This window comes from Falco cherrug, chromosome 1, assembly GCF_023634085.1.
Source record: "Falco cherrug isolate bFalChe1 chromosome 1, bFalChe1.pri, whole genome shotgun sequence".
Lineage (NCBI taxonomy): Eukaryota > Metazoa > Chordata > Aves > Falconiformes > Falconidae > Falco > Falco cherrug.
The window spans coordinates 52882162-52910115 of NC_073697.1; the positions used below are offsets into that span (position 1 = coordinate 52882162).

At 44.5% G+C, this 27954-nt stretch overlaps 1 protein-coding gene across 2 annotated transcripts in view; it reads right to left on the reverse strand.

The window, feature by feature from the left end:
- Positions 1 to 27954, reverse strand: part of SLC2A9 (solute carrier family 2 member 9) — a 105529-nt gene that overhangs the window by 72565 nt on the left and 5010 nt on the right. The window contains exons 1-5 of one of the 2 annotated variants that reach the window (XM_055724019.1): positions 26180 to 26306; positions 22410 to 22508; positions 11346 to 11506; positions 10519 to 10643; positions 9215 to 9360 (exon numbers count right to left, since the gene is read on the reverse strand). In XM_055724019.1, coding sequence (XP_055579994.1) covers positions 9215 to 9360; positions 10519 to 10643; positions 11346 to 11506; positions 22410 to 22508; positions 26180 to 26260 — 612 coding nt within the window. In that variant the 5' untranslated portion in view covers positions 26261 to 26306. Of the gene's footprint in view, positions 1 to 9214; positions 9361 to 10518; positions 10644 to 11345; positions 11507 to 22409; positions 22509 to 26179; positions 26307 to 27954 lie in introns of those variants that run through there. The other variant, XM_027814047.2, reaches the window with a different exon arrangement.

Below are 27954 nucleotides of genomic sequence, written 5' to 3' on the forward strand. Positions count from 1 at the left end.
TACCAGTCACTATTAAATAGTACTTAAATATTAATTCTGGAATTAATTCCTTGGGGGCTGTGGCGGTGGTGGTGGTTATGATGGGTTTACTACAGTGCTAAACACTTTACAAACAGCAGTGATTTTATTGTATAATACCTTTCTCATTTCAAATGACATATTTTACTCATTTTATAAGTGGGGAGCAGAGACAAAGCCCTCTTGCATCCAATGCAAGATACTCAAAATGTCCAGGAACTAGTGATTTGGCAGGCTCTTCTTTTTCATGTTCCTATAAAAAGCAGGAACATATAATCATGCACACACACAGACAAAAAGAACTACATCTAGTATAATTTCCAGATGCCATGAGGCATCTTGCCTCACTTCCCACAGCAACCCCAGAAAGATGCAGGTCTCTGGGTTTTTTTGTGTCACATCTGTCAGTCTCACAGAAATATTCCATTTGCCATACAAAAAAATCACATCCCTACTCATAACAGACTGCGTAGACTTATGTGGGTGTGCAAAGTCGGGAAGACTGCACAAGTCCAGCATTTCTCTGTTAAACTGTTACTGTGCCACATAAAACACACCTAAAGGTGACAGAGAACCTCACCAGCCTCGGGCCAAGGACTGAAAAAGCATTGAGATGGAACTAATTCCTTAGCATTAGAACTGTCTTTTCTTCCTTGAGTCAAGGGTATGGCACAGTGGTGACGATCATAAGGCAGCTGAGAAACGAGTACTTTCTTATCTCAGGCTTCATGCGCAGGGCAACTACCTTCCTCTCACCTTCCCTGTGCCCATCCAGACACTGCCCTACAACCTCCTCTGGCCGCAGAGTGCACTTACCTCCCCGTCTCACAGCTGCATCCCTGCTGGATACAATTTTCTTTTTGCACGACCATTTCTGTAACCCACTTCTGTCAAAATGTGTTTTAATAACAGTGTTATGGATTGCTTACTTTCTCGTTTAAAACAGAGGCAACCCAGATAGCATGCGTATTTCACCTCTGTTCTTACACCCACATGTGTATTTATTTTTATACATCATTACTACAGATACAGGTCTGACAACAAGATTACTCAAGTCTGGATATCTTCCCAGGTATTAAACAGCACAAAATGTTACCAGACTTAAGGCTGTACGACCCTAATCTAAAACTTAAAGAAGTCAGCAGCAGGTTTTTGTTACTGAGAAAACCACCTTTGGATCAGGACTTAAAACAGCCTTGAAAGTGCTTGGTGTCCAAATCCCATGATTTGTTCATTAAATTGCATGTTAGATCATGTTGTACACATTGAGAAGGAGAATTAAAGTGTCTGTTACAAGTTCCCAGGAGGCGCTTTGGTCCAACCGTTTATTGGAGTAACTAGCTTCTTACTGCACACTTAAACGGCATAATTTGTTTTCACTGCTTATTCATTTCTGAGAAAAGCAAAAATTTCTGAGAAAAGCAATGGGAAACAGCGAGCTTTCAAATTCTGATTACGATCAGCAGCCAGCATATATACTTGAGCTTCTTTAGAAAGAAGTATTAGAGTATGTTGGAGTTATAATTTCTGATAAAACTTCCTTTCACCTATGCATTTAGACTCAGGTTAACTTCTATAAATAATAAAATATAAAATAGTAAAATAAACTAATTGAAGAGGGTAAAATTCAGTTCCTCAAACATGAGCATACAGTATCATTTTGATGCCCTAGGGTACCTCAGATGTCCCTGTGGGGCTGGCAGATGCAACACACAACTCCAGAGACCTGCATCCTCCTGAGGCTGCAGCAGGAGGTGAAGCAAAATTCCTCACGGCATCTAGAAATTACATTAGAAGCAATTCCTTTTCTGTGTGATCATATTTTGACAAACTGAAGTTATAAAGGTTAGACTAAGATATATTAAGGTTAAGAAAAATATTTAAAAGAACCCCAAAGCACATCTGTTGTTTTAAAAACAACTGAAACAATTGCATGTTTAATCTTGACACTTTTTAAATGGCAACAGATCTGTTTTAAACTTTTTTTAAAAAAAATCTCATGATTTGATATTTACTTTAAGTTAAGAAATCCCTCAAAACACTGATCAGGAATATATGTCCTGATTCTTCTTTTTTTTCCAGTGGTTTCAAAAGCAAATGAAGAAACAAAAGGCTAGAAAATACACCCTACTACTCAATATGATACTACTACCTTATGATGCTTGACTGATTTTCCACAGCATTAATATCAGATTTGTAAAGGACGAATTTACATATTAGGACATGAATTTGCAATAATGAGTGATTTTATAAAGGACAATGGAAATTAAAACTGAAATGTTAATCATCTAGAACCTTCAAAAAAGTTTAAATGGTACTGTCTCCCCAGTGCGTGAAGCACACTGGGAAGGAAGTCACAGGTCAAATAAATTTAGATTTATTGCTTAATAACACACATATAAATATTATCAGATACTCAAGCACTAAGACAGGCAAATCTAAAATGTTTACTTGCTTATAAACATCTGAAGCAGAGTCCCATTAATGCAGGGCAAGATGAGGATCAGAGACACTGCCTGTTATTAGGTCAACTATAATAAGTGAAAAAGTCCACCTCTGTAAGTCTGACAAAGCAGCAAAAAGTCAAACCTTAAATACATAGACAACATTTACAGATGCTTCAGTTTCAGTTATATGTGTTAACTATGTTTCAGAGGATCAGGAGAACAGTCTGACAAATTATATGCAACTGCTCTCAACTTCCATGGTATTTCAAAGTCTTCCTTTACCATGAAAGTTTGTCTACTGCTTTGCCAACTAACTAATTAAACAGAGTACTGCTACATAGAAATCTTATCTTCTCAAAAGCTAGGTGGGCACTGTTTCAGCTGTCTATGAGAATGTGGTCCTCACTGATGACAAACTTTTATCCAAACATTAGATGCTTTGTCATTAAGTTTGTTGTTCAACAATGTCTAAAAATAAATAAATATATATGTATCCACTGTTTTCTTTCTTCTATAACTATGCTTCCACTTTCGCATTCAGAGAAAGCCTCTCATGCAGGATGTTCTCCTTCCCAAACGCAAAACCGCAACATTTGACTATTACATATGGCAAATCAGCCATGTGTTGGTCCTAAAACTTTGGGAATTGAGGTCTCACAGCACAACTTTCATGGACTGAAACTCATTGGCAAATACAAAGACTCACAGCTGTCTTCAGATGTATTACTTAATGAGTTCTGTACAGAAAAGGGATGAATAAATACCTTTGTGTCTGTCTAGGGGAACCAATAAAAAGTTGATTTATAATCTTCAGTAAATACATAATCTCAGCTGGTCCAAAAAAGATATAAACAGAACACCTCATTTAATGTCTCCATTACAGATATATCAACACTCACTACATCCCACCAACAGGGCTGGTGTAACAAAGTAGACCTTATCTTCCCACGGGGACTACTGAACTATGAATATGCAACAACTCAGAGGGTCCTGGCAGCGTTTCTTGTCAGCACCACCAAGGCTATGTATCTCTAGCCTGGTGGCTGCACAGCAGCTTCCCTTGGCTGCATATTGGGTGAGGTGACCTCCATGCCCTCGATCAGCAACTCACAGCTTGTAATTAAGTGCAAATGCCTCAACAAATGATACAGAAATTGCTTCAGCAGTAAGAAACTCTGTGCCTTACGTGTTACTGTGAAAAGATGAAAGAAATTTCCCATTGCTGGATGAGAGGAACCCAGAGAATATTTTAAAAAGGATTGCCATCTTCAAAATCACTACCTCAAGCAATTCTTAACTGGTGTGTCTAGCACCAAGCCTGCAGGAAGTGCAGGCGGATTTCCATCCAGATAACAGAATCAATCCAGGCTCCAAAAGGCATACAAACACCTGCTGCAGTCAGTGATTACCTGAATAAGAGCTGAAATGTTTTCTTGTTCTATTTTCTGGTTTTGTTTCTTTCCCCTCTGCCCTGATCATATTTGGAGGTTCCTTTCTTTGTACGGGCGTTTTTCTGAGCTGTTCTTAGCAGATACCATCCCCTTGTAGATTTGAGCAGCAATTGACAAGCACCAACATGTCTCTGGAATCCTTAGCAGAGGTTTTAAAACACTCTTCTGGGAAGGCTCTAGTCCTTAATTCAGAGGCTTGCATTTCATTTCAAGAATATAAAGAAGCTTTGCTTCTGTGCTTATGAGAAACACCATACAAACTTGGCAGTCCAGAGGAACGGCAGGGACCAGGGTAACCTGGAGTCACCTTTTGCAAGTCTGTCTCAATATTACAGCATTTACAGGAGTACTTGAAACCACATCCTCAAACTCTTGCTCCAAATGTAGGCAACTCCTGTTCAAAGAAAAAATAATTGGGGACCAGAACCGATGAGCTAAATTCCTAATTTACTTTTCCTCTCTCCTACACTAATTTTTGCTCTTAAGATCTTAGTAAGAACTAGCAAATTATATACTATAATAGGCTCCCCAAAGCAGCATGTTTGTAAGGATACAAATACAGGAGCCTTTTCTCCTGAAGAACCACTTCCTATCTCTGACCACTGCTGCTCCCTCTGTACCCCATATTATTCAATTACACTCAGCTGCATGTGCTATACAACCAAAAATGTCTCAAATTACATAATCTTGTAGTCAGTAGCAATAATTCAGTGCCCACATTACAGCAGATAATGTGATTGCACACTTGTGGGCCAGCACCAAATTGTAATCTAGAGTTGCCATGACTTCCTGAAGAATTTAAGGGCCCTGGCTTACAGAAGACTAAACCAAGATGCTAGCACATGAAAACAAGCACACTGCTGTCAGCAGTCAGGGTAGTGGAGAGAAGCAGGTCACAAGCATGTAAAGTCGTGCGGTGTAGTCTGATCACCAACCAGCTTTGCCATTGTGTAATTTCCCAAACCTCAACAGAGACATAGTAGATGCAGTTTCCTGTAGGTTACGTCCTACAAAATTAGAATATTGAATAAAAAGCACTGCTGGGACTTGTTGGATGGGAGGGAATTAAGACAGAGGAAAGAAAGTAAGAGTATCAAACCACCGCAGCAGAGGACCATTGTCACCACTGCAGCTTTTCTCCTTCAGGTAATCACTCTTAGTAAGCATTGCATGCTAACAGAACACCTTCTTCAGACTCAACACTAAAATTAGTACCTTTGGACACAAACAGAATAAAAGTCTATATACTCAGAATCCAAAGGAATGCCTGTATTTAAGTTGTACAATCATTATTAAATTATTATATTATTTCTGCATCTGCTCTTTTGTGCTATCATTCTAAAACTGGATATACTAGTTTTGACAAGTTCGTGTCAATGTGGCATGACACACAAAAAGAAAGTAAATGCATTTCTGTAATACTTCAGCCAAAACACTTCCAGGAAAACCAGGAACTAAGTATTTCATATGGTTCTGTTTTTAGAAGTATCATTTCATCTGGGTTATTTGTATAATCCTGTTCTCCTGGGTTCAAATTTAAAATCAGAATGACTATAAAGAAAGGCACATAGAGTGAGAAAGAGATTGAAGAGCTTGTTTTACTAAAGGAGATGAAGTCTAACCTGAAATGGAAAGATCACAAGTGATAGGGGAGGAGAAACAAAGCACACCGCAGCAGGGGGCGGGCAGGGCGTGGGGGGTGCAGGGAAGGGAAAGGAGAAGATATTAAGGGATCAATAACAGTTGACCAGAAGAATAGTAAGCTGACAGAACTGGCATGAGAAAAGTATTAGAAAGAAATCAGAAGACTGTCAACCCTCAGCACTTCCAGCAGAAAGCTTGGGAAGACTGAAGGAATAGGAAACGGCCAACCAGCCTTAAGACAGTAGCACAGTCAAAGCTGACCATCGCCCCCCAGCACCAAACCTGGGGCTGCCTATACACCTCCTGCTTCACCTGGGCTGGTCTTCATAAATAAAGAATTGCTAAAATTGGGTCTCCTTAACTTACTTGATACAAAAATCAGTAAGGACTTTCTGTATTGCCTCAAGTAACAGTGCTTTGAGCTATTTTTATGACAGTTCTGCATTTAAAAGAACACTCTTGCATTCAGTATGGGAAGAAGTTATCAGTTAGGTTGTTAATAAATGCTTGTAAGGCTATGTCCCACAGCTGATGTAAACACTCTCCTTTTCTGTGGAGAGACTTCTACACAACCACTGAAGGCAATAACCTCATATAATCCAGACAAATGCATCAAGCTCCAATGTAAGAGTTAAATTTTTCTGCTCAAGCTACTTCAGCCAGGAGTCTGTTCCAAACATCACTCTGCTTAATTTCAGCACACAATTACTCACAGAGCATTTATAACAAGTTATTCTTGTAGTCATATTGTCCTTGAGATTAAGCTATTTATTCCTTATGCAGTTCTTCCTTGTGTTAACATGGTGCAGTCCATTCCTCTCAATTCCCTCTAGTTACCTGGCCACACAAGCAATGTTGCTGTCCCCTCCTCTTACAAGACAGGATCTCAGCCATACCTGCAGCCCTCCCCATGTCCATTCCTGTTCCAGCTTGGTCTTTGCCCTTCCTTTCTTCAAAACCATCATTGCTTAGCTACCATGGTTAATATAGTCTTAGATACTTGCTAAGGTTACAAGTAATAGTTACATGACAGAGCTTAGGAGAAAATTGTTACAAAACTATGACAGAAAACAAGTATTCGTAATTAGTACTATCTACAACAAATTCTGATAGAAACAACCAACCAACCACAGAGCAACAAAAAATACTCCTGAGAGGTTTTACACGATCATTAAAATGCTGAACATTGTTAGACAAACTTGACAAAGGTGCTTCTCCACATGCTAGTGCAAGTAGTTGTGCAGAAGAGTGACCACTGGCAAAAAGCTCTTACTGATCACAACTTACCTGTCTAATTGCTTTAAACAGTTCATGAATTTTACAAAGGCAGAATTATACCACTGCCACAGGTTGGCTTATTACAGAGTGGCTTAAGTATAACGCAAATAACCTCAGGCTTCTGAGAAAAACAAGTTTGCTTCCCAATTATAGCTGAAATCAATAATACACCATGAATGCATAGCTGTCTCCAAAATATGGTGGCTGTGGACCTGGAATACTGGCCTCACTTCAAATGCAACAAAGACTTCTCCAACAGAAGAAAAGGGAGGGGAAAAAAATCAAATAATACGAGAATGAATTGCTAAGAAGCTTTTACATCATTAGTGAACAGAAGTCATGACATCAATCAGAAAGAAGGTGACAACTAGAAAATAGCCTGCAAACATCCTGAACCTCCTTTTGAACTTGATCAAATCAAAGTGACAGAAATTGGAGCAAGGTGTTTGCTGGGGAGGAGAGAAAGTGTTGCAAGGACTAAAGGACACCATGTTTGCCACCTCTCAGCTTCAATAGAAGTGAACTTATCACACATACCCTCTGTAGGAATGTTCTGTGGCAATGATTGCTGTTCCTGGTGCAAACTGCCCACTGACTTCAGTGGGAACCACATGAAGCTAGGGAAGAAAATCCTGGCTTGACTGAAAACAACAGAAATTTTGACAAAACCTTCAGAGAAGGCTAAAACTGCACTAGAAATCATCTTTCAAACAGCCTGAGGTTTCCCCTCAGTGCTAAATTTTATTAACGTATTAAAAGGAAAAAACACCCGCATACCCAAATGGAAAATTCAAGCTGGTTCCAATGATTTTGCTGGAAATACGCTAGTTCACACCAGCCAAAACTTTGCTCCTTTTACATGCTGATGTTTCCCATCTTGAAAAGAACTAATTCTACAGATAAAGTGTATTTCTTCTTACGTAAAGTAATAGCTATCTTTATTGGTGTAGTATTAATTAACTGCATACTACAGCAGGTTGTAGAAGGACAAATGCAACCTCAGTAATTTGGTAGAGACAACAGTCAGGAGGAAGGGAAGGGGAGAAGAGAAATAAAAAGAACAAGAATGAGCTGAAACCAAGGAATAAGTACTTCCTATTCAAAATATCCCAAAGACCTAACAGGGGAAAAAGAAACTGCATGACACCTCACCTTTAGTGTATGCATGTTTGAAAAAAAACAAACCAAACCAAAACAAAACCCAAACCAAACCCCTAACAAAACAAAAACCCCTACTACATAAGGCCTGACATAAATTCTGAAAATTGCATGAGCCTCTTGACATTTAATACACTTGTTTGTAACAGACTAGCTTTCAAAGCAAGAGAAGAGACATCTGTAGAAGCCACGCAATTAAGGTCAGTGAAAGGCATTTGAAGCTTTTTCCTAAAATCCGTTGCTTTGGCGGGGGGTGGAAGTAAGTAATCTGCCCTTCAATAAAGGATACATTTAATCAAACCATTTGCCATCAGGAGAGCTGAACAGGGTAAGTGAGCCCAAGGATAAAGGGGCAGTATAGGAGAGCCAGTCAGACAAAAATAAAAAGTGTCAGAAAGGATGGTATTGTGTATTTACAAGGAGTTGAATTTGGATGGACCCAGGAGGACAAGCTCTCCTCACTTTTCAACAGTTTACTACTTTTGCTGGCTGTCAGAAGAGATTCTTATTCCAGGTTTCATTGTGAGAGGACTGCTGCAGACATTTCCTCCACACTGCCTTGAAGATTCATCTCCGGATGAAAAGCATTTCTAAATGCCATCCCGAATAAACCTTGACTTCCTTTATTCAGAGTAATGACGACATCAAGTGGCCAACAAGTTAATCTCAGTTTACAAAAGCAAGACAACCTCTTGTATCAGAACAGATAATCTCCTTCCATAAAGGTACATATTAACTCTGCTCTTCCACCTCTTAGTCTAAAAGGAAGAGGCATTACAAGGAACACTACAATCATTGAGCAAGAGTTTTCCTATTCAGGTCCTCACACGAACTCTAACCAAGCCTTTTCCAGTTCTGTCTCACATTGAAAAATTACAAATGAAAACCACAAAAAACTCTTAAGCACTTTCACAATGCCCAAAGAAACCATAAACCAGCAAAAATAAATGTATATCAAGAAGGGTACACACATGACATCTGCGTATATACACACACAGAAGCTGCTCAAGCTGTTAAAACTGCATCCCACATCTACCAAACTCAGTCACACACACATGCTTTTAAAAGACACAGAAGAAACCACTTTTCAAACTGTTTCAAAACAAAACCCCAATGTTTCTGGTTTGCACTTTTGTAAGGAACTCAGTCAAAATATGAAAATGTAACACTTTAAGCATGCTTGTGTCCTTTCACAGAAAACATCTGTTAAATACTCACTTGCCCAAATATTTCTGGCAGCCCCAAAACTTGACCAGTGAAAACACCAATACAGATGAAAATTGCTGTGACCTGACCCAATGAACCACGGATTTCCTTAGGAGATATTTCACTCAAATACATGGGAAGGGCACTCAGAGAAATGCCTATAAAGGAAGAAAAAGCCCATATATTACATCAAATCGCTTTTTCATTATGTCAGGTATGAAACAAACATCTATTGAAGGAAGTTGAAGTGCTAATCTGCTCACAAGAGTGGCACAAAAACAGGCAAAGAACAGAATTATACCTATCCACAGATAATATGAATTATCTTCTCTGCATGTCTAATTACTCTTGCACCATTTAATGACCATGGGATTGATTATCTGTTAAGAGATCTACAGTGATGCGAGTAGGCTATTTGATGAAATGCACCAAAGGTTACTCAGAGATGAGCAGCACCTGGAAAACACATGTTTTAAATTTGCTCATCCCAAAGCAAGCAAAATCAAGTTAGCACTGGTACAGGTAAGGAAAAAAAAACACCCCAATGCATCAGGCAGAGAAAGCAGACACAGACAGGTGAAATGTTTTTACTGTAAACGGTATTAGCAGACATTCCTTTCAATACAGGCTTACAGCTGCAATGAACTCTTAATAGCAGGCATAAATTAAGTGTGAGAATGCTGCCCAAAGCAAGGAGAAAACAAATACATTATACTGACAATATTTACACAGCTCCAGAAGTTTGGTAGCAATTTGAGACAAAAATTAGCAGTCAGCACCAAAATTACCCATGAACTTCACACTGCCTGTGACAGACACATTCACTTTCAAACAACCATAGTTTGTGCTTACTAACATAGCCAAAGCTTGCCAAAAATGGGGCATAGCGATGCAAAAGTCAGAGCACTTTCCACTGTTTAGTCACATAATTACACTGAGAGTGTAAAACCATCTAAATTCATTAAGTCTGTCTGCACATTAGGTAAATATTTTTCACCATCTAGCAATCTGTGAAGTTGCTGAAACCCTCGCTGCTTGCTGCAAGACTATTCTGGTGCAGCATTGCCTCCATGGTTTACTTTTAAATGGGTAAGACCATGTTGCTAGGAGTAAATGATGATGTACCAAACCTTCCACTTAATCCTACTGGTATTAGCATGGGATCCAACAACTTCTTAGTCTGCTGTTTTGTCCCCATCTGTGTGGTTAGTGCCTGAAATGCCTCTTTAAAGTAAAGAAACATCTAGCTGGGGGAGAAGAGATGGATCATGCATTGTGTAAGCATTTCAGGTATGTACAGCACGATAAAAGCTTACCTGCATCAACACCCATTATAACTCGGCCCAGTATGAGCATTTCAAATGACCCTGCTAACAAGGAGAGGGACATCAACAATGCAGCTGTCACCGCAAACACGTTATTGAGCAGCAAAGTACATTTCCTAAAAGGGAAACATATTTTATGTAGATACCAGCATCACAACAGTTGGATCTAGTCATATTCATATCACACCAGGTTATTATTCTTAAATATCCATAAGACCAACAAGTGCCTAACAAACACTGCCTCTTCGATGTTGTGTGGAGTTCCAAAATATCCAAATGTATACAATTCCAAACCTATACCACAGCTTTAAAATAAATCATATTGCAGTTAACTAAAGAGCTGTACTTCAAAGGCATGGCAAATAGCCAGCCCACACACCCTAAGAACTCAAGTGCGATGACCAAGTCTCTATGTATGAATGTGAACTAAACAAGCATACTCTGGGTAAATGTATGTATGTAGGAACCAGAGAATATACTTCAAATAGCAATAAGCTGATGTAACTACAGGCATTTTTAAGCTACATACAGTTATGCCATTTTGGGAACTCCCCAACACTGACATATTTATGTCATTATAATTCATCCTTAAATCCATGATATTAAAAACATACATTTATGAAAATTACTTACTCCTTGCAGGGTTAGAAAAAACACTCTTGGAAATTCAGAACTCTTAGAAATGAGCTTTCATAATTTGAAGATGTTATGTTTAAATTTGCATTCTGTTGAAGAGGGTTTTAAAAGAAAAGTAAAGCCTTCTAGAGAGCCTAAGTGAGAAACTGCTTTAGAAAATAAAAGTTTTCCAACACACTTACCGTCCAAAGAACTTCACAATTGGAGTAACAATAATGGCACCCACAAGGCCACCAATGGCAAAAATAGAAACAGTTATGGACCAGAGGAGAGTCAGTGTGCCTTCATCCACTGAGAAACCGTATCTTCTTTCCCAAGTTTCATTGTAAAACTTCTTGATATACTGAAAGAAAATACATAACAATAAGAATACATGTACAAAATCTACATGTACATGTACTTTAAGAACAGAACTGAGAGGAAGAGAACAAAAAAACCCCAGTAGCTTGCTGGCAGGAATCACCCTTGCTCTTCTGTCTCCCTCCTCCAGAAAATGGGGCCTCACTTCTAGATGCAATTGCAATACAGACCAACTGAACCAGTCAAAGCATACAAATGTTTAACTACATACATAAACAAGGCGGAGAAAAAACCATAGGTGTATATGAATTTAGAAGAGGCTTTTAAAAGACAAACTCCTATAAATCAAGGATGTTGACATTTAGGTTGTTGGTACAAAATTAACAACAGTTTGCTTTACCCTTACTAGGTACACATACATAAACATTTCAGCCTGAACTGGGGCTAAGGGCTCAGACATAAAATCACAGAACGGTTGAGGTTTGAAGAACCTCTGGAGGCCATCCTGTCCAACTCCCCTGCTCAAGCAGGGCCGCCTAGGCCCCAGGACTGTGTACAGAGGTTTCTGAACATCTCTAAGAAGGGAGACTCCACAAAATTATGTCACCTGTGCTTGGCAAGGTACTGGAGGTCAGCTGAGCTCTGCTCACTGCTTGCATACATACTCTTAACCTCATGCATTTGATATACCACATCCTAGCACAACAGTTTTTTGGACAAGCCAAGGAAAACTGCACTGCCTAGCATTTGCCATGACTTTTAAAAAAAGAACATGCACAAATCTTAAATGCTAACTACTATTAGCCAATGATCATTAATCAGAGTCTTAGGCTAAAAGCAATTATTTTTACTGTTCTTTCATAGATCTGTAGTGCCAATAACTTGGAACTAAGGAAGCAAAGGAAGAAAAGGAGGCTCCAGTAGCAGGTACAGGTGAAAACATCTTGAAGAAGTTGGTGAATTGGCAGAAATGTAAAGGTAACGTAGAGGAAGGGAGTTGCAACCAATTCCTGCCAGATGGAGTTCACATGCAACTTGGGAAATTCCCTGGGAAATGTTTAAAGATGCTTTAAAAGTTATAGAAGTAGGAATCGTTTTGGCAAAACTCTACACTGTACTCACCATGAAACAACATTTATCATAATTTCTATTTTCTGTTTCAGTCCCAGAATGCAGATCTCAGATTTGCTCAAAATTAAGTGCCTTTCACTAGTCTATTTTTTCCAAAGGGCTAGTATTGTAAAAGTGAGTGATTCTATAAATTCTTTAGCATAACACTAGAAAAAACAAGATAGAGTGAATTGAAAACAACTGGCATTCATGCATTGAGGGAAGAAGGGAGGTTGTGTCCACTTTTGCATTGTATTTATGACAGTGCCACATCTAGGAGCTATGCAAAATCAAGGACCTACTAAGCCAAGCAATGAAAGGCAACATTTTTCTCCCAAAGAATTTACATCCAAGACAAATAACTGTTAGATGAGGGAGGCAAGAGCTGACAGCCATTGTTTGATACTGATAGGGGAAAAAAGCCCACAGTATCAGTCAAAAAGAGCTAGCTGTCTGACACTGTTAAAATTAAGGATCCCAAATCACTTTTATAAGTCTGTTATAGCTTCTCCTCTTCAAATTTACATAACCTGGTTTTTGAATGAAGTACAGGTTGCTGAATAACGTAAGCGATGTATCAAACATGAAGTTGGACACCTAAGACCCTGATATGAATCTATTCACCAGACAAGCTGGTTCTCTGAAGGAATGAAAACCTAAGACCTCTCCTCTAATGCTTCAGCTATCCTAAGACCTACACTTTCCTCCCATGGAAGCTTAATTTCCTTAAGACCCTTCCATAAGGGCCCTTCCAGGGTATCTTTTGAAAGTCCAAGGCCCTCTTGAAACTTTAGAGAACTCTGATAGATATCTGAGTCATAGTTCTCGTTCACAAAAACCATGCCAGCTCTTCTCCAAATTCTCACTTTTCTACTACAGTGTCTGCTGGTTTATCAGGTACAAATAATTGATTCTTTGCATGCATGTTCCACGTTTGTCCCCTAAAAACTAAGTCACATTAACCTTCTCAGTAACTGAGGCTACTTAAAAAGAAGCAGCACTGTGATATGAAGGCTATATTTTGAGTTATTTTTCCAGTCTTGAACAAACGTTAAGGTATTTTGGCAACCTGACACAATATTATCACCAATTTTATTCCTTACCTCTACTGCCATTTCAGCATCTCCAATACATCCTCTACAGCCTGACCTTGGTGCTAGGGAAAGTTATGGAGCAGATCACCTTGTGTGCCATCACGTAGCAGGTGCAGGACAACCAAATGATCAGGCACAGTCAACAGTGTTATAAAAGTCTGGTCCTGCTTGACGAACCTGATGGCCTTCTGTTACAAGAAGACCCAATTAGTGGATGAGAGAAAGGCTGTGGATGTTGTCTACCCGGACTTGAGTAAAGTATTTGACACTATCTCCCATTGCATCTCCTGGAAAAACTGACTGTTCATAGCTTGGATGGGTGTACTGTTCACTGAGTAAAAAGCTGGCTGGTCAGTTGACCCCAAAGAGTGGTGGTAAATAAGTTACATCCACTTGGTTGCTGGGTACAAGTGGTGTTCCCCAGGGCTCAGTACTGGGGCCAGTTCAGTTTAAGGTCTTTACCAGCAATCTGGATGAGGAGATTGAGCACACCCTCTGTGAGTCTGAAGACAACACCAGGTTGAGTGGGAGAGCTGATCTGCTTGAGGGCAGGAGGCTCTGCAGAGGGACCTGGACAGAATGGAGCGATGGCCCGAGGCCAAGTGTGTGCGCTTCAACAAGGCTCAGTGCCGGGGCCTGCGCTGGGGTCACACCAACCCCACGCAGCGCTGCAGGCTGGGGGCAGAGCGGCTGCCAAGCTGCCCAGCAGAAAAGGGCCTGGGGCAGAAAACGGCCATCTGCATACGAGCCGGCAGCGTGCCCAGGTGGCCAGGAAGGCCAAAACCGTGTGCCCAGCAGGACCAGGGCAGCGACCATCTCCCTGTACTTGGCACTGGTGAGGCTGCGCCTCGACTACGGTGTTCACCTGTGGGCCCCTCAGGACGAGGAAGACACAGAGGTGCTGGAGCGTGTCCAGGGGAGGGCAACGGAGCTGCTGATGGGTCCGGAGCACAATTCTTACGAGAAGCGGCTGAGGGGACTGGGGTTGTTTAGCCTGGAGTAAAGGAGGCTCAGCGGGGACCTTCTCACTCTCCACAACTACCGGAAAGGAGGCGGTAGCAAAGCTGGTGTCGGTCTCTTGTCTCAAGCAACAAGCAACAGGATGAGAGGAAATGGCCTCAGGTTGTGCCGGGGGAGGATGACAGTGGCTGTTGGGGAAAATTTCTTCACTGGAAGGGTGCTCAAGCATTGGAACACGCTGCCCAGTGGAAGCGCTTGAGTCACCATCCCTGGAGGTATTTACAAGACGTGTAGAGGTGGCACTTGGGGACACGGTTTAGTGTGGACTTGGCAGTGTTGGGTTTATGGCTGCACTTGTTGATCCCAAGGGTCTTTTCCAACCTAGATGATTCCATGATTCTAGGTTCCCTCCACTTGGGACCTCAGGTCCCCATCACCTCAACAAGAAGCTTGACACAGAAAGGGACTCTGGGGCACAATTCCCTCCCTCTTTTCACCTCCAGAAGGCTTTGGACGGGAGGCCCATCAGATGTACAGTCCTGCACATGCTGAACAGACAGAAACACGGCACCCATGTCAGTCTTGGTGGATATTCAGCAATGCTAAAGAAAGCTTTTGAGCTGTCTGGGTCTCAGGGCGTGCACTCATGCAGTACAGGCCACGTTTCTGGGAAGCACGATGCAGCACGCTGTACAGAGGGCTGTCCTGAACCATGGAAATATCTCAGGGGAGCGGAGAGACGCGGTCCCCGGCGTGGCCTCTCCAGCTCCTTCACGTGCCCTTGCAGGGGGCAACTTGGTAACCAGAGACAGGAGCCGCCGGATCTTTCCCACCTGCACCAGGGACACAATTCGCATTTGGCTTAACCGTCAGTGTCTGCAGGGCTCAGTCCTGCCCCGCCAGAAGGAATCCGAGAGGAGCACAGGGAGGAGGAGTTTTGTCTATTGCCCAAGGGCTCCTAGCTCCTCTTTTCAAGACAGCTCGAAGTCAGACCACCCGGCCCAGAAAACTTTGCACCTCTCTACATAAGTCAGGGACATCCACCTGCAGTCCCCGTCTTCATTTCAGTTTTGGGGGGTGTCTGCTCGCTTGGTCAAGAAGCCCCTGGGGACTTGCTCCCGCCAGGCTGCTTTGTTCTTGGTGCGATGCCCAGGACCCGTTGAGTCGGGCGGTGGGGACAAAGGCTGGAACTTGCTGGGTGGGTGATGCTGTCCCAGCGGCTGTGACATCACCGAGGACGTGTCACAATGGGAGCTGTCTTCAGGGACATCACCAGGCAGCCCCACTGCAGTTTGCCTTCGGCGCTCGGTGAGTGCAGCATGCAGGGGGAAGGCTGGGCTGGGTGGGGGACGGGGCAGATGCCCAGGGCCTTTCTAACCCAGAGCGAGAGGCGAGCCCCTCAGGGCAGGGCACGGTACCGCCCTCGGGGCTGGGGCAGAGCTGCTGGGGGCTCCCGCTGGGGGCAGGTGCCCAGAGCGGCTTTGGGGATGGGACGGGTGCCTGTGGCTCCATGGGACGCTGTCCTGTGGCAGGGATGGGGCCTCGGGAGACTCTATGAGGACAGCCCGCAGCTCCCGCCGGTACAGTGCTCACAAACCCTGCCCTTGCTCCCTCGCACCTCCATCACCCCCTCTCCTACCGGCCCCCAGCTCCAGGCGGCTCCTGCCCCGCTCCCCCAGCCCCGCGCTCCCTCCCACCCAGCCCTGCTCAGCCCCCTTTTCTCCCACCTCCTCTAGGCCATGGCTGCGGCAATCGCCCTCATCCTGGCTATACTGGCCATGCAGCCCATGAAGAAGGGCCTTCACCACAGAGATACGGCCACGGACGAGCGGATGCGGCAGCGTAAGGCGTATCTGGATGAGCAGACGACTCGGGTGATGCAGGAGGTTGACCGGAGCTGGGGCACGTTCCTTCCCGCGTTGCAGCAGTGGCCGCTTTGGACTGTTGCGGGGGCCCTGGTGCTGCTCGTTAGCGTCTGCTGGCTGGTCAGGAAAATGAAGCTTGCCTCTGGCAGCCGCAGTGAGCAGGACAGAAAGGAGGATGACAGGGAGGAGGAAGACCTCCATGGTGCACACAGCGGTGTCAGCTCTATGGCTGTGCCCACCCCACCGCCAATGCAGGAGCTGCCTGACACGTGCGAGGCCCTGAAGGAGCTGGTGGGTGACCTCCTTAAGGTCTGCCAGATACTGTGCAAGAGGAGTTTCATGCCAGAGCCGTACCCAGCCACTGGGGAGGAGGGTGCCCATGAAACCTGGAGTGTGCACGGGAACAGCATCACCTACCACCTGCCTGTGTTCCTGTGGCCACCCCCCGGGCACTCTTTCACCCTGGAGCCGGACACCACGGGGCAGCTGCCAGAAGAGCAGCCCAACATCCGTGTGGGGCTGGAGTGCGTGTGCTTGAGGCAGCAGCTGCTGGGAGACACACTGTGCTTTCTCCACCACCCCGAGGACCAGCTGCCGAGGGACCAGAGGTCGCCCCTCCTCCACACCCTCTGCACACACTCCTGCCTAGACGTGGAGAAAATCGTCTGCTGGACCCAAATGCTAGTAAAAACAGCCTGGCTGCTTTTGCCTGAGTCGCGCCACTGCCAGCTAACGCTGCTGCCCTCCTCCCAGTCCTGCAGGTTCCAGCTGACAACCGCCTCCAAGATGGACATCTGCACTGAAATGATTTTTGCGGTGTGGCAGGACAGCCAGGCTGAGCCTTGAGTAGGCGGAGGGAGGCCAGCTTCACCAGCAGCACGCCACGGCCAGAGAGCCACGCTGCTGTCGAAATGCTGCTTTGCAGGCACACGGCCAGGCACACCCAGCAGGACAGTTTCCACCTCAGAGGTTTGCAGCTCTGCACCCGTCTCCTGGTGGTCACAGGCTTTTCCACCCGTGCCTGCGACCCTGAGGATCTCCTCTCATCTCTCAACGGTGGGGCCCGAGGGACAACTGCGGACACTGGCACAGAGAATCTGCTCACCCCAGAGACTGCCTGGGGAGTGCGTGCCGCAGCTCTGAGCAAGCTGGGCACGGACATGACACCGCCCGAGGGGAGCTCAGCATCACCGGCGTGTGGGGAATGTCCGCCGGTCCAGCTGGAGATGCCACTGCAGCTGAGGCTCCTGTTATCACCTGTAACAGCATGGGACCACCCATCCTGTTGGAAAGAGCTGTCTGAGTGTGCCTATGGAATACACTGGATGCTCTGTCTGGGTGTCCGTTTGCAGCTTGGCCTGTGTGTCTTTTGAAGAACTCTGCAGTTTCACTGCACATTTCATTGACTCTTTGGGCTCAGCTGTCCAGCCAGCTTTTAACCCAGCAAAGAGTTCACTTGTCCAAGCCACGAGCAGCCAGTTTCTCCGGGAGAATGCTGTGGGAGACGGTGTCAAAGGCTGTGCTAAAGTCCGGGTAGACAACATCCACAGTCCTTCCCTCATCCACTAAGCGGGTCACCTTGTCATAGAAGGAGATCAGGCCAGTCCAACGGGACCTGCCTATCACAAACCCATGCTGGCTGGGCCTGATCACCTGGCTGTCCTGTACGTGTCATAGGTATTAAATTATCCTGGGACAGGACTCAGCAGTATAAGCTTAACACTACATTTTCCCTGTTCAAACTAGGAATTTCAGACTTTAGGTATTCCAGCCTTGGACACATGGACTATTCAATTTGAGGACTTAGTTTGAAACACCACCTCTCCATCTGCAAAGTACCTAAGAAAGGTAGAGGTAGAATGTACCACTTACTGTCTTCCTTCTATCAAGTTTCTATTAGGTCTGTTATGCCCTCTATTGAAAGGAGGACAGGGATATTTCTCCCATCCTATCTTACATGTTTCTATACAAACATATATCTATACAGACAGAAAAAAGCATAAAAAAGAAGGAAAAAAAGTCAAGCTGGTGCTTAATCCATTTAGAAGAATCTCACAGTAAAACTCCAAATTAATCTGCCATTAAATCAAGTACATACAATAAATACATCTTATTCTTTAACATCAGTACTCAGACTATATTTAGATTTGGATATCTTCTTATTTATTTGAAGTTCATTTCTGATACTAATAAATACTAAAAGAACACATTTTTAGAACACTATTAGCATTTCTTGCTAATGATAATGGCTAAAAATAGTATGCAAATTATTCTCCCCTTGTGTTACGACTAATTGTCTCAGCATAGCTTTGTTATTTACAAGGAGACATAAAATAACTGCAAATATTCAAGAAAAGAAAGTACAAACTACTACAGTCAACAGTAGCAGATAAATGTGCTGGCATGTACCTCACCGGTGTCTTGATTCCCATTGCCAAGAAATGGGAAGCTAGTAACACATACGAGTTTTGAGAAATTGCACATGAAACATACCAAATCCACTGGATCTGAATCCACTAATTCTGTGGAAAGGCTCCTTTGGTATTTTAATCAGTTGTCTGAACAACACTAATGGCATAAAGCTGTATACAAAAATTATAGCCCCTAACCAAAGCCTACAAGGAATGGTAGCTGACTGATACCAGTATCTCATTTTGGGCTGCCTCAGCTCATCAAAGCACTAGTGCTGGGGTGGGAAATATAGATATAAAAATATCTATGCCTTATAAGTATAAGGGATATATTTTAAATACAGGAGAACATTTTCCTTGTCTTACCCATAGTTATGAAGGTTACTCACACACAGAAACAGCTACTGAACTGGCTGATGTAGCACTCTATACATTTTTGCAAGAGTCTTACCTTCCCTGTATCAGCTCTAAAAGGAATGCCAAGCTGCAGCCACCTGTGGGAAGGGGGCAAGCACCGCCCGGCAGTCAGTAGCAGGGACTTTGCTTCCCATACAGAGCACAAGGCACATCGTTGTTCTACAGACCTTGCCCGCAGTCAGTCCATGAAATGAATTGTAGAAATTCAGCTCAAAAAAAGACAGCTTCAATTGCATTTGTCTACTGCCAAATGCTCCCATATGTTTTTAACAAATTCTTGTAACTCTTTGAACAAGCTAATGGAGGCTTCTAATGCTGGTTTCTCATGTTGTCAGGTGCTATGGGCAGGGGGAAGCATACCTGCGGTGGGTCACTGCTCTTTCCCACAGAATAGCAGGGGGCTGAGTGCAAAGCAATTCTGCTCTGAGCAGAGCTGGTGCAGTTTATTCCCTTCTTGCAACAAAAAGGAAGTTGGACTGACTCCATGTTATGAGGTCACCTGCAGTGAAGTTCACTGGTGAGAACTGCAGGGGTACTCCCCTGTAATTTGATGAGCTGGCACAAGTTGCCACACCAAAAGGAAATGTACACATGAATTTACAAACAGTTCTTCCAATGCTTCAGTCATAAATGAACTTCCCCCCGCCCCAGCTCAGTCATTGTGCTGATATGTTCAGTTCCAGGATCCTGGAAACATCCCATATTTTAGTCATTATCAACCATTTATTCAATACCTCTCAAAGCATCATACAGTCCTTCTCTAAGGCTGGAGAAATTTAGACATCAAAAGGAACTGTAGTGAAGTAAATGGGGGCAGCAGATATCCAACATCCTACAGAGAGATGCTCATATAATGCAAGCTGTAAGCTGCATGTCACCAGAAGAAGTTATTTGTCCTACCAAGTTTATAAACGAAACTTAGCTCACAACTTCTAGGAATTACTGCATTCCCAATATAACCTCTTACAGGACTGCTGTTTACAGGTGCTCCCCTTTGGTCTACCTCAAGTCACCTCACATCGCTATTCCCAAAGGGTCGCCTTGCAGCAGACTGATTTGGTGACATTCAGGGGGAAAACAGATGGGGCAGAGGTTCCTTTTCTTGTGCTGCAAGAAGCACAGCTTTGGTATAGCTCGCTCCTCCCCACCACGGCTACCAGCAGAGCCCAGACTCTTCCCTTCAACCTAGTCACCACAGCTCTGGGGACAGGGACAGGAAGGTAGTCTGTCCTAGGCAAATGGATGATACAGATTAACCCTGGGACTAGAGGGGGGACCAGATGCCACACTGGTATTTTGCTCTTGAACTACACAGCTATGCATTCCCTGTCAGTAGGACTATTCTTAGCCCTAGCTAATGTGTGACAACATGAATAAGACAGACATAAAATGCTCAAACACTGAAACACCACAATGCAAAAAGGAGGACTTCATGCAAACCTGTCAACGGTATGATTGAAGCCATTACCACAGTGCCCGGTTTCAGTCCAAAATCAACAGAAAAGATTTCAAGCAAAAATGGACAATCCTGGAAGCGTTACTAACCACAACGCCTGGAATTTAGCATTTCTCATGGTATGGTTGCACCTCCATCCTCCCCACCCACACTCTGGTCATCACTATAATCTATCAAATGGCTCAAACCTAACCATTTGAGTGTTGCCAAAGAGCGCATCCTGTCATCCTTTCTTTCCTTTACTCCCGCAGAAAGTGACAGGATAGCCCTGACTACCAGGACAGTCCATTTTTTAAATGGCACTTAACACTTTAGAAATCAGATAATTCTCACCCCTCTGTTGACAGTACCGAGGCTGTGCAGGAAGAATGTCTACCATCAGAACAATCAATACCATTGCTCACAGAAATTCGGATTCCTGTTGATTTCTTCTAACCTATGTTTATCTTCTGACGAATGCGAGGTGAAGTGATACCCAGACATGTCATGCTAGAATAAATACCCAGTTTGTCCAACCCTGTGTTATTTGTACAAAAAGGAACAGGAACTTCCAAGAAAATTCCCAGAAGTTAAGAAGGGGGCAATTAGAGCTTCCAACAGAGTAAGCCTCTTCCTAGTTCTTCGGGTCATCAGTTTACCAAATAAAATACACGTATGAAACATCATTTAAAAAAAAAAAATCTTCTTTCATTATTTGCATAAATATTGTATCCATCTTTAATTTAACCAACCTGCATAGGTGGAAACCTAACCACACGGTTTCATAAGAGATTTCCATAAAAGAAGGAGCTTAGCTTTGGAAAGGAACTGTTTCACAATAGCATTTCCACAGTTAGTTCCCAAAATTTACTAGCTACCTTTTCAAAATAGTGTTGCTTGCAACCCCACTGAATTGCTTACCTATGCTATGGTATATGCTTACCTATGCTATTACCCATTGCTATGCTTGACTGAATTGAGGATCTCTAGACAGCCAGTGTAAAACCCAAATGTTCCGAGTTCCGTTTGCGATAACTGATATTTTAATGAAATTCCCCCAAATACTGCACACTGATTTCACAGTACTCTATTCATCAAATCTATTCCATATGTTGCAGCCAACAGATGGTCAACACAGCAGTTTTGGACTCAGAACTAAACAAGGCATCACCACGAAACACAGAAGAAGAGGCCCATTATTTAAGATGATGCCAGAGGCATTATTTATAATGTCAGTACTGTGGGAATGAAATGTTGTGCAAACTTCCAGAACTGAATGAAGTGAACAGAAGTTGCTGAACATGTGCATAGAGCCACCAAGTACTCGCTAGTCATAAAGACAGACTATTAAAAATACCTTCTGCAAAAGTGTGCAAGAAGATTTAGTATTAAGTCTGGGCTTAGGGAGAATGAGAAGCAAACCACGTGCACTCTCTCACCTCAGCAGCAACATTTAGTTTCATGACAGCTACTGCAATTGTGCAAAACCCTCATGGACAGCAGAAAGAGGTTTTCAGGCAAAGGAAAGTTAACATATGAGATTTAACCTCTTTTACTACATCAAGATCATAAAAGCAGCATGTTGAGGAGTGCACACTAGCTGGACAAGGCTGCCCTCTACTGATACTAAATTGCAGTTTTGTCAGCCACTTACCGTTGCAGGAGCGTTCACCACTGAGAGATTGTAACCATAAAGAAAAGATGATCCGAAAGCACCAGTTAAAGAGGCAACAACAAGACTCCCAGACCAATTCTGAAAAACAAAGAAAGATGCAGCTGTTGTTAGTATACTTTAAATTAACGTGCCTCAGGTTTTAAACACTCTTTACACTATCTTGTATAGCTTCTGCAGGCATATATCCTTGCGGCAAAATAATACCCTGAAACACCTCCCCTTGCTGCGATGAGGAACAGTAAATTTGAGTGACAGCATCTCAGTTAACGTTTACCAAGGCATAAGTGAACATCTGAACTTCTTTCAACCTCACAGATTTTTGTGTAAGCAACCCAAAAAGTAAAATGCTGAAGAAGCACATTCTCAGGAAAGGTAACTTGGCAACATAGCACTAATGCAACAAAGCAAGTAGTTGTATATATTTGATGCAACAGGTCCGTGGGTAGACCTGACTTCTGTGAAAACCTGTCAGATCGTGTGCCCCCCAGTCCCGTGAGTATAAAGATTAGTGAAATTGTGACCAAAAAAGCAAAATTATGCCTACAAACTAGGTTTTGTAACCCAAATGCAACTCTCCAGCAGCAATTTGCTGACACACACACACTCTCTGGTGGAGATGCCATTTGCCCTTTTCCCCAGTGACACACCTGTACTTCTCCCTCCTCAGGTCTCTCCCCTCCATCCCCCTCATCCTGTTTTTAGCCCACCTATGCTAACAACTTCTTCCACATTAGCTGTTGAATAAAACGTAGGACTGCTTTTATTTGACAGATTTTGCATTTTCAGGGTCCTTTCCACCTTCCTCAGTATGACTTTCTGCCACTCAGTTCTCCTACTGGATTATCAGAGGGCATCAGAATTGACCGTTGCTATCCCCAAGAGATGTTAAAGTCAGTGTTTTGGTGGCTGGTCAGTTGTGAATGAAGTTTTGCAGATCATGGAAAACACCTCACTTTTCTTGACTTCTGAATGATAAAGTAGGTGGCTTTTTAACATGTTTTGAATAAAACAAAAACTGCTAAGAATCTAGAACTTCAGACACAGCTCACTGTCATTTTATGCCCAGCCTCATCACTCACTGAAGCATCAATCCTTTCTAAAGGAGAAAGGCCTGCTTGAGCAGGCTTAATAAACTCAGCTTCAGTTATATCACTTACAGCAGGCACAATGGGTTAATGAGTCAATAAATTCTGTCAGCTGCACAAAGCTGTATGTTCACTTTGGAAAACGAAGACGTGGAGCACGAACTAGGTTTTGTGTAACCAGCACATGGCATACAAGCAGTGATGATGGACTGAACAAGCTCCACCAGCATCACCAGCAGAGAAGGGCAAGTGAATGCACTGTGGTTGTTAGCATGTGCCAGAGCTGATGTTCCACACGATCGTTGTAGGCTCACTATGACCCATGAAGAAGGATGAGATTCTCAGGTGCCAGGGCAGAGACCACAGTGTACAACCCAGCAAAAGTGGGGTGCTCCACAGCTGCCCTGTGGAGCTCAAAACAAGCCCTGTGGGATAGCTGAGTGTTTTTAATTTCTTCCACATGATGCGGGACCTTTTAAAGACATTATACAGTTCATTAACCAGCCTGTTTTCAGTCAGGTCAGGAGGAAGTGTACGAGGGGGGAAAAAAAGCCTCATTAAGAAATATATCCTGTGGAGTTCGTTACATAAGCCAAATACAATTTCTTATTATTAGCCAGCTTCTTAAAATGAACCTGCCACACACACACAGAGCTTTGCACCATTACTTTGGTAGCAAAAAGTAGAAATGTTGACATAGGACTTTATTTAGCTTCTGGTGATAACACCTCATATTAGGTGTCCATTATTTCTCTATTATGTGCAAGTGTTCCTACACTTAGCAGAAGCTGCTACTACTTTGAACTATTAACACTGAGAATATTCCTGGACGTCTACCAGGCTGCTCCCAAAGGGTTCACAAATGGTAAGTGCAAGTTCACAAGTGCTGTGTGGTAATGTTGACGCAATATTGCTAAAGCGCTCTACTCTAACAGTGTTAGACCCATCAGAAAAATCCTGCAAACAGAACAATTCAGATCATACAGTGTAGTGGTTATTAAAAACTCCAGTGAATGCTTAAACCTCTCAGCGCTGGCAAATTATATGCACATGTGGCTAAGTGGAAGCTAAGGCAGGACAAATCACAAAGTGCTGCCAAATTAGAAAACTCCACATCTACTTTATTTTAAAATATCGCAAATAACCTACTTCAATACCAAGAATTTTTCAAGTATACAGCCCTCTGCAGAAAACCTCAGACTTAATCGATTCACAGTTCACAGTTCTTGGAACACGAACTTCAATTTCTCCATGACCTGTCTCCTCATTCTCCTTATACACTATTTTAAATATTTGCTCAGGCTTCAGCAACACCAGATAAAAGATGAAAGCATAATGAAGACAGAATGCAAAAAAAAAAAAAAAAAAAAAAAAATCTGTTGCTCAGACAAATATTAACCCTGTGACAACGTTAACAAAAAAAAAGGAAAAAACCACCCCCAAAAATCCAATGTGTTTTACAGTGACCAGGAAACAAGGTGGCAACCACGCCTCCTTTATAGGTGTTCCTTGACTTCACTGCCATCCGTGTGCTCATGCGTAGCAGCCACCAGCGCAAGGGCAGGTAGGTGTGACCGCCACCACAGCAGTAAGTGTTCAGGCAGGAAAGTTGCATGTCAGTTCACAGCAAAGACCTCCAGATACCTGGGAAGTGCTTACCTGTGAAAGTCCACAGTTTTGTTCTTACCACAGATCCCAGGGCACCATGCTCTACAAGATGCTTTTGCCAACTCCCATCCCAGCTCAGCATACACTGTAACATCACTGTCAACTACGATAAGTCTTAAATTGTCTTTTTTTTTTTTTTTAAATGTATGACAGTTCGCATTTTGGTTTTCAAAACACGGTTTAGAATACTGTACTTTGGTTAGTTATAAACCCCTTCTCAGCCATAAGGAGTAAACATTGCACGCTCCTACGTGGAAGTTTTAATATTCTTAAACGGATATTTCTAAGACTCTCTACTGATATTGGGAAGCTGGAATTGGCGCACCTTACTCGCCACCCTTGAGGAGATGCAGCTGTAGGAGAGCAGCAGGTACCCCAGCACCGTTAAGCCCGGAGAAGGGCCGTGCCGGCAGGTGCGCGCGCGGACACGGGGCCCCGCCGGCTGCCCTGCCCTCGGCGCGGCGGCGGCGGGCGGGGAGCCGCCACCCCGCTCGCCCCGCGCTTGCCCTTGCCCCGGGGACCGGCCAGTCCCGGTGGTCTCGGGAGGCAGCGGGGGGGCGGCCGGCGCCCCCGCCCTGCTCCGCTCCGCCCGCGGGGGCGGCTGCTCTCCCCGCGCAGCGGCGGCCGGCGCTGCCCTCCGCCCGTCCTCTGGGTCCCGGCGCGGCGGCCGCGGTATTTTTAGCTCTGCCCCCGCGCCTGCCCGCCGCCGGCCTCTCTGCACCGGCACCAACAACTTCCCGAGCGGGGAAGGGCTCGGCGTCGCTCCGGCCCCCCCCGCCGCCGTGCGCCAGCCTCGCCGTTCCTCCCACCCCGCCGCGCCGGGAAAGGACTGAACTCAGCCCCCACCCCGGTTCCCCGTCCCCCAGGCGCGGGCAGCGCAGGCCGAGCTCCCCGCCCTACTGCCCGCTCCGCCGATGACACGCTGCTGAAACGGCGACGGTCACCTCCAAAACAAAACGGCCCGGGGGAGACGCCGCGCTGCCCCGCGCTACTTACGCTCCTGCCAGCGCGGCGGCGGCCGCCCCCCTTTCCCCGCGCCACCAGCGTGGCCGCCTCCGGCCCCGCCGCACGGTCCATGCCGCTACCGCACGTGCGCAGCGGCCGCGCATCTCCGGCGGGCAGCGCGCGGGGCGCAGCGGGGGCGCGGCCGCGGGAGGCGGTGGCCGAGCGGGGGGGGCGGGGGGGCGCCTGGCGCTCGGGGGTGCCCGGGCCGGCTTTGCAGCGCCGGCCGCGGGGGGAGGCGGCTGCCGGGGGGGCAGGGAGTCCGTGCCCGGCGCACGCCGCCCCGGGGTGCGGGCGGGACGCAGGGGACGGAGGAGCGCGAGCTCACCTATCTGCCTGCTTGTACGTAACTTCAGCAAATGTGCGTGCCCGGCGCCGTGCGGGTGGTTTCCTGGCAGGACCCTTCCCTCAGCAGGGATTTACCCACCAGTGCGGGGAAATGTCACGATTGAGTGTCCCTCACGGCCTTCCACTGAGTGGCATGGGGGCTGGGGTCCACGGCTTGGAGTGGGTGGCTGCCGCGGCTGCGGTCTGGAAACCTGGGCTGCCTTTCTGTAGGCGAGACGCTAGAGTAAGGAGGGGAAGAGTTTTCCCGTGTTGCCGAGGCTGGCAAGTGAAGATACCACAAGCCTTGTAGCCAATTAAGACGTTAACCGCACGGCGCATGGATGTATGCCATACTACAGCTGTGTAACAGATGGTGATGAGACACGCTACCTGCGGAAGGTAAAAGCTGCTGCTATTATTTTTGAAGGTACCTATTTGCAAGCATGGGCATCTTGGCCTCCCCAGAGTTATACTACACCTTCAGGTTGGCAGTGGATGAGTATTAAGTGCATAAGGAACTATTCCCAGCTGGCTGCGGTTAATATTGGTGTAAATCTGTGCTGTTGCCACTTCTGACAGGCTACGGACCTCACAGCTAGCTTAGAGCTCTCAAAGCCACAATAAGTAATGCCGTAAAGCACTGCAGGTTTGAAAGCAGTTTATGATGCAGCAACTTCAATGTGTCGTTGACTCAGATCAAGCTGAGCAGTATTTGAGTAGAAAGCCAGATGCTACTCATTAACATGTAAAATTATTGTACTTTTTGAGAAATGTCATCGTAGATAGGTGATCCAGGCATAATTTGTAATGTCTTTGAATGATCATAAGCAGTAAAAGGGTCAAGTCAGGAGAATCAAGCCTCTAAAATGCATGGAGTGTATTTGAGATGAATCACACACCTGTATTTTATTTAGTTTCATTTAAAATTGTGCAGTGCAAGTAGTTCTGTTAGTACTCAAATACAAATAATATGTCTGCATGTGATTAATGCATACATAGTTTCTCACCTTAACACACTCCCATTTTTTGACCTTTTACAGCTGCTGTTAGGAAGTTACAGAAACTAAACACACGCTACTCTCTATACCCCTCAAATTTTCATCCCAGAAGCCTCCATTTGCTCAAGTCTCCATATTCCTATGGAAAGAAGCATAATTTTGCTCTTCTTGCGCATGTCAGAGCAGAAGGGCAAAAAGGGGAAGAACACACAGCTTTGTGGGTTCTTGTATAAGAAAGGTATCAGAGACAAAATCAAAGCTTTTCTCCACAGAATAGATCCTCCAAAAATTTCCTTTTGAAGGCACAGAAACTCTCCTTCAAAATGTTACCACTGCTCTCAAATGACAGAGTCCCTCCCATAAAAGGGAGGCTTTAGTCAAATCCTAAAGTCAGGTAATCCCAGTATGATTTGCCTAAACCCTTTTTTGGCTAGTTTAAAGGTA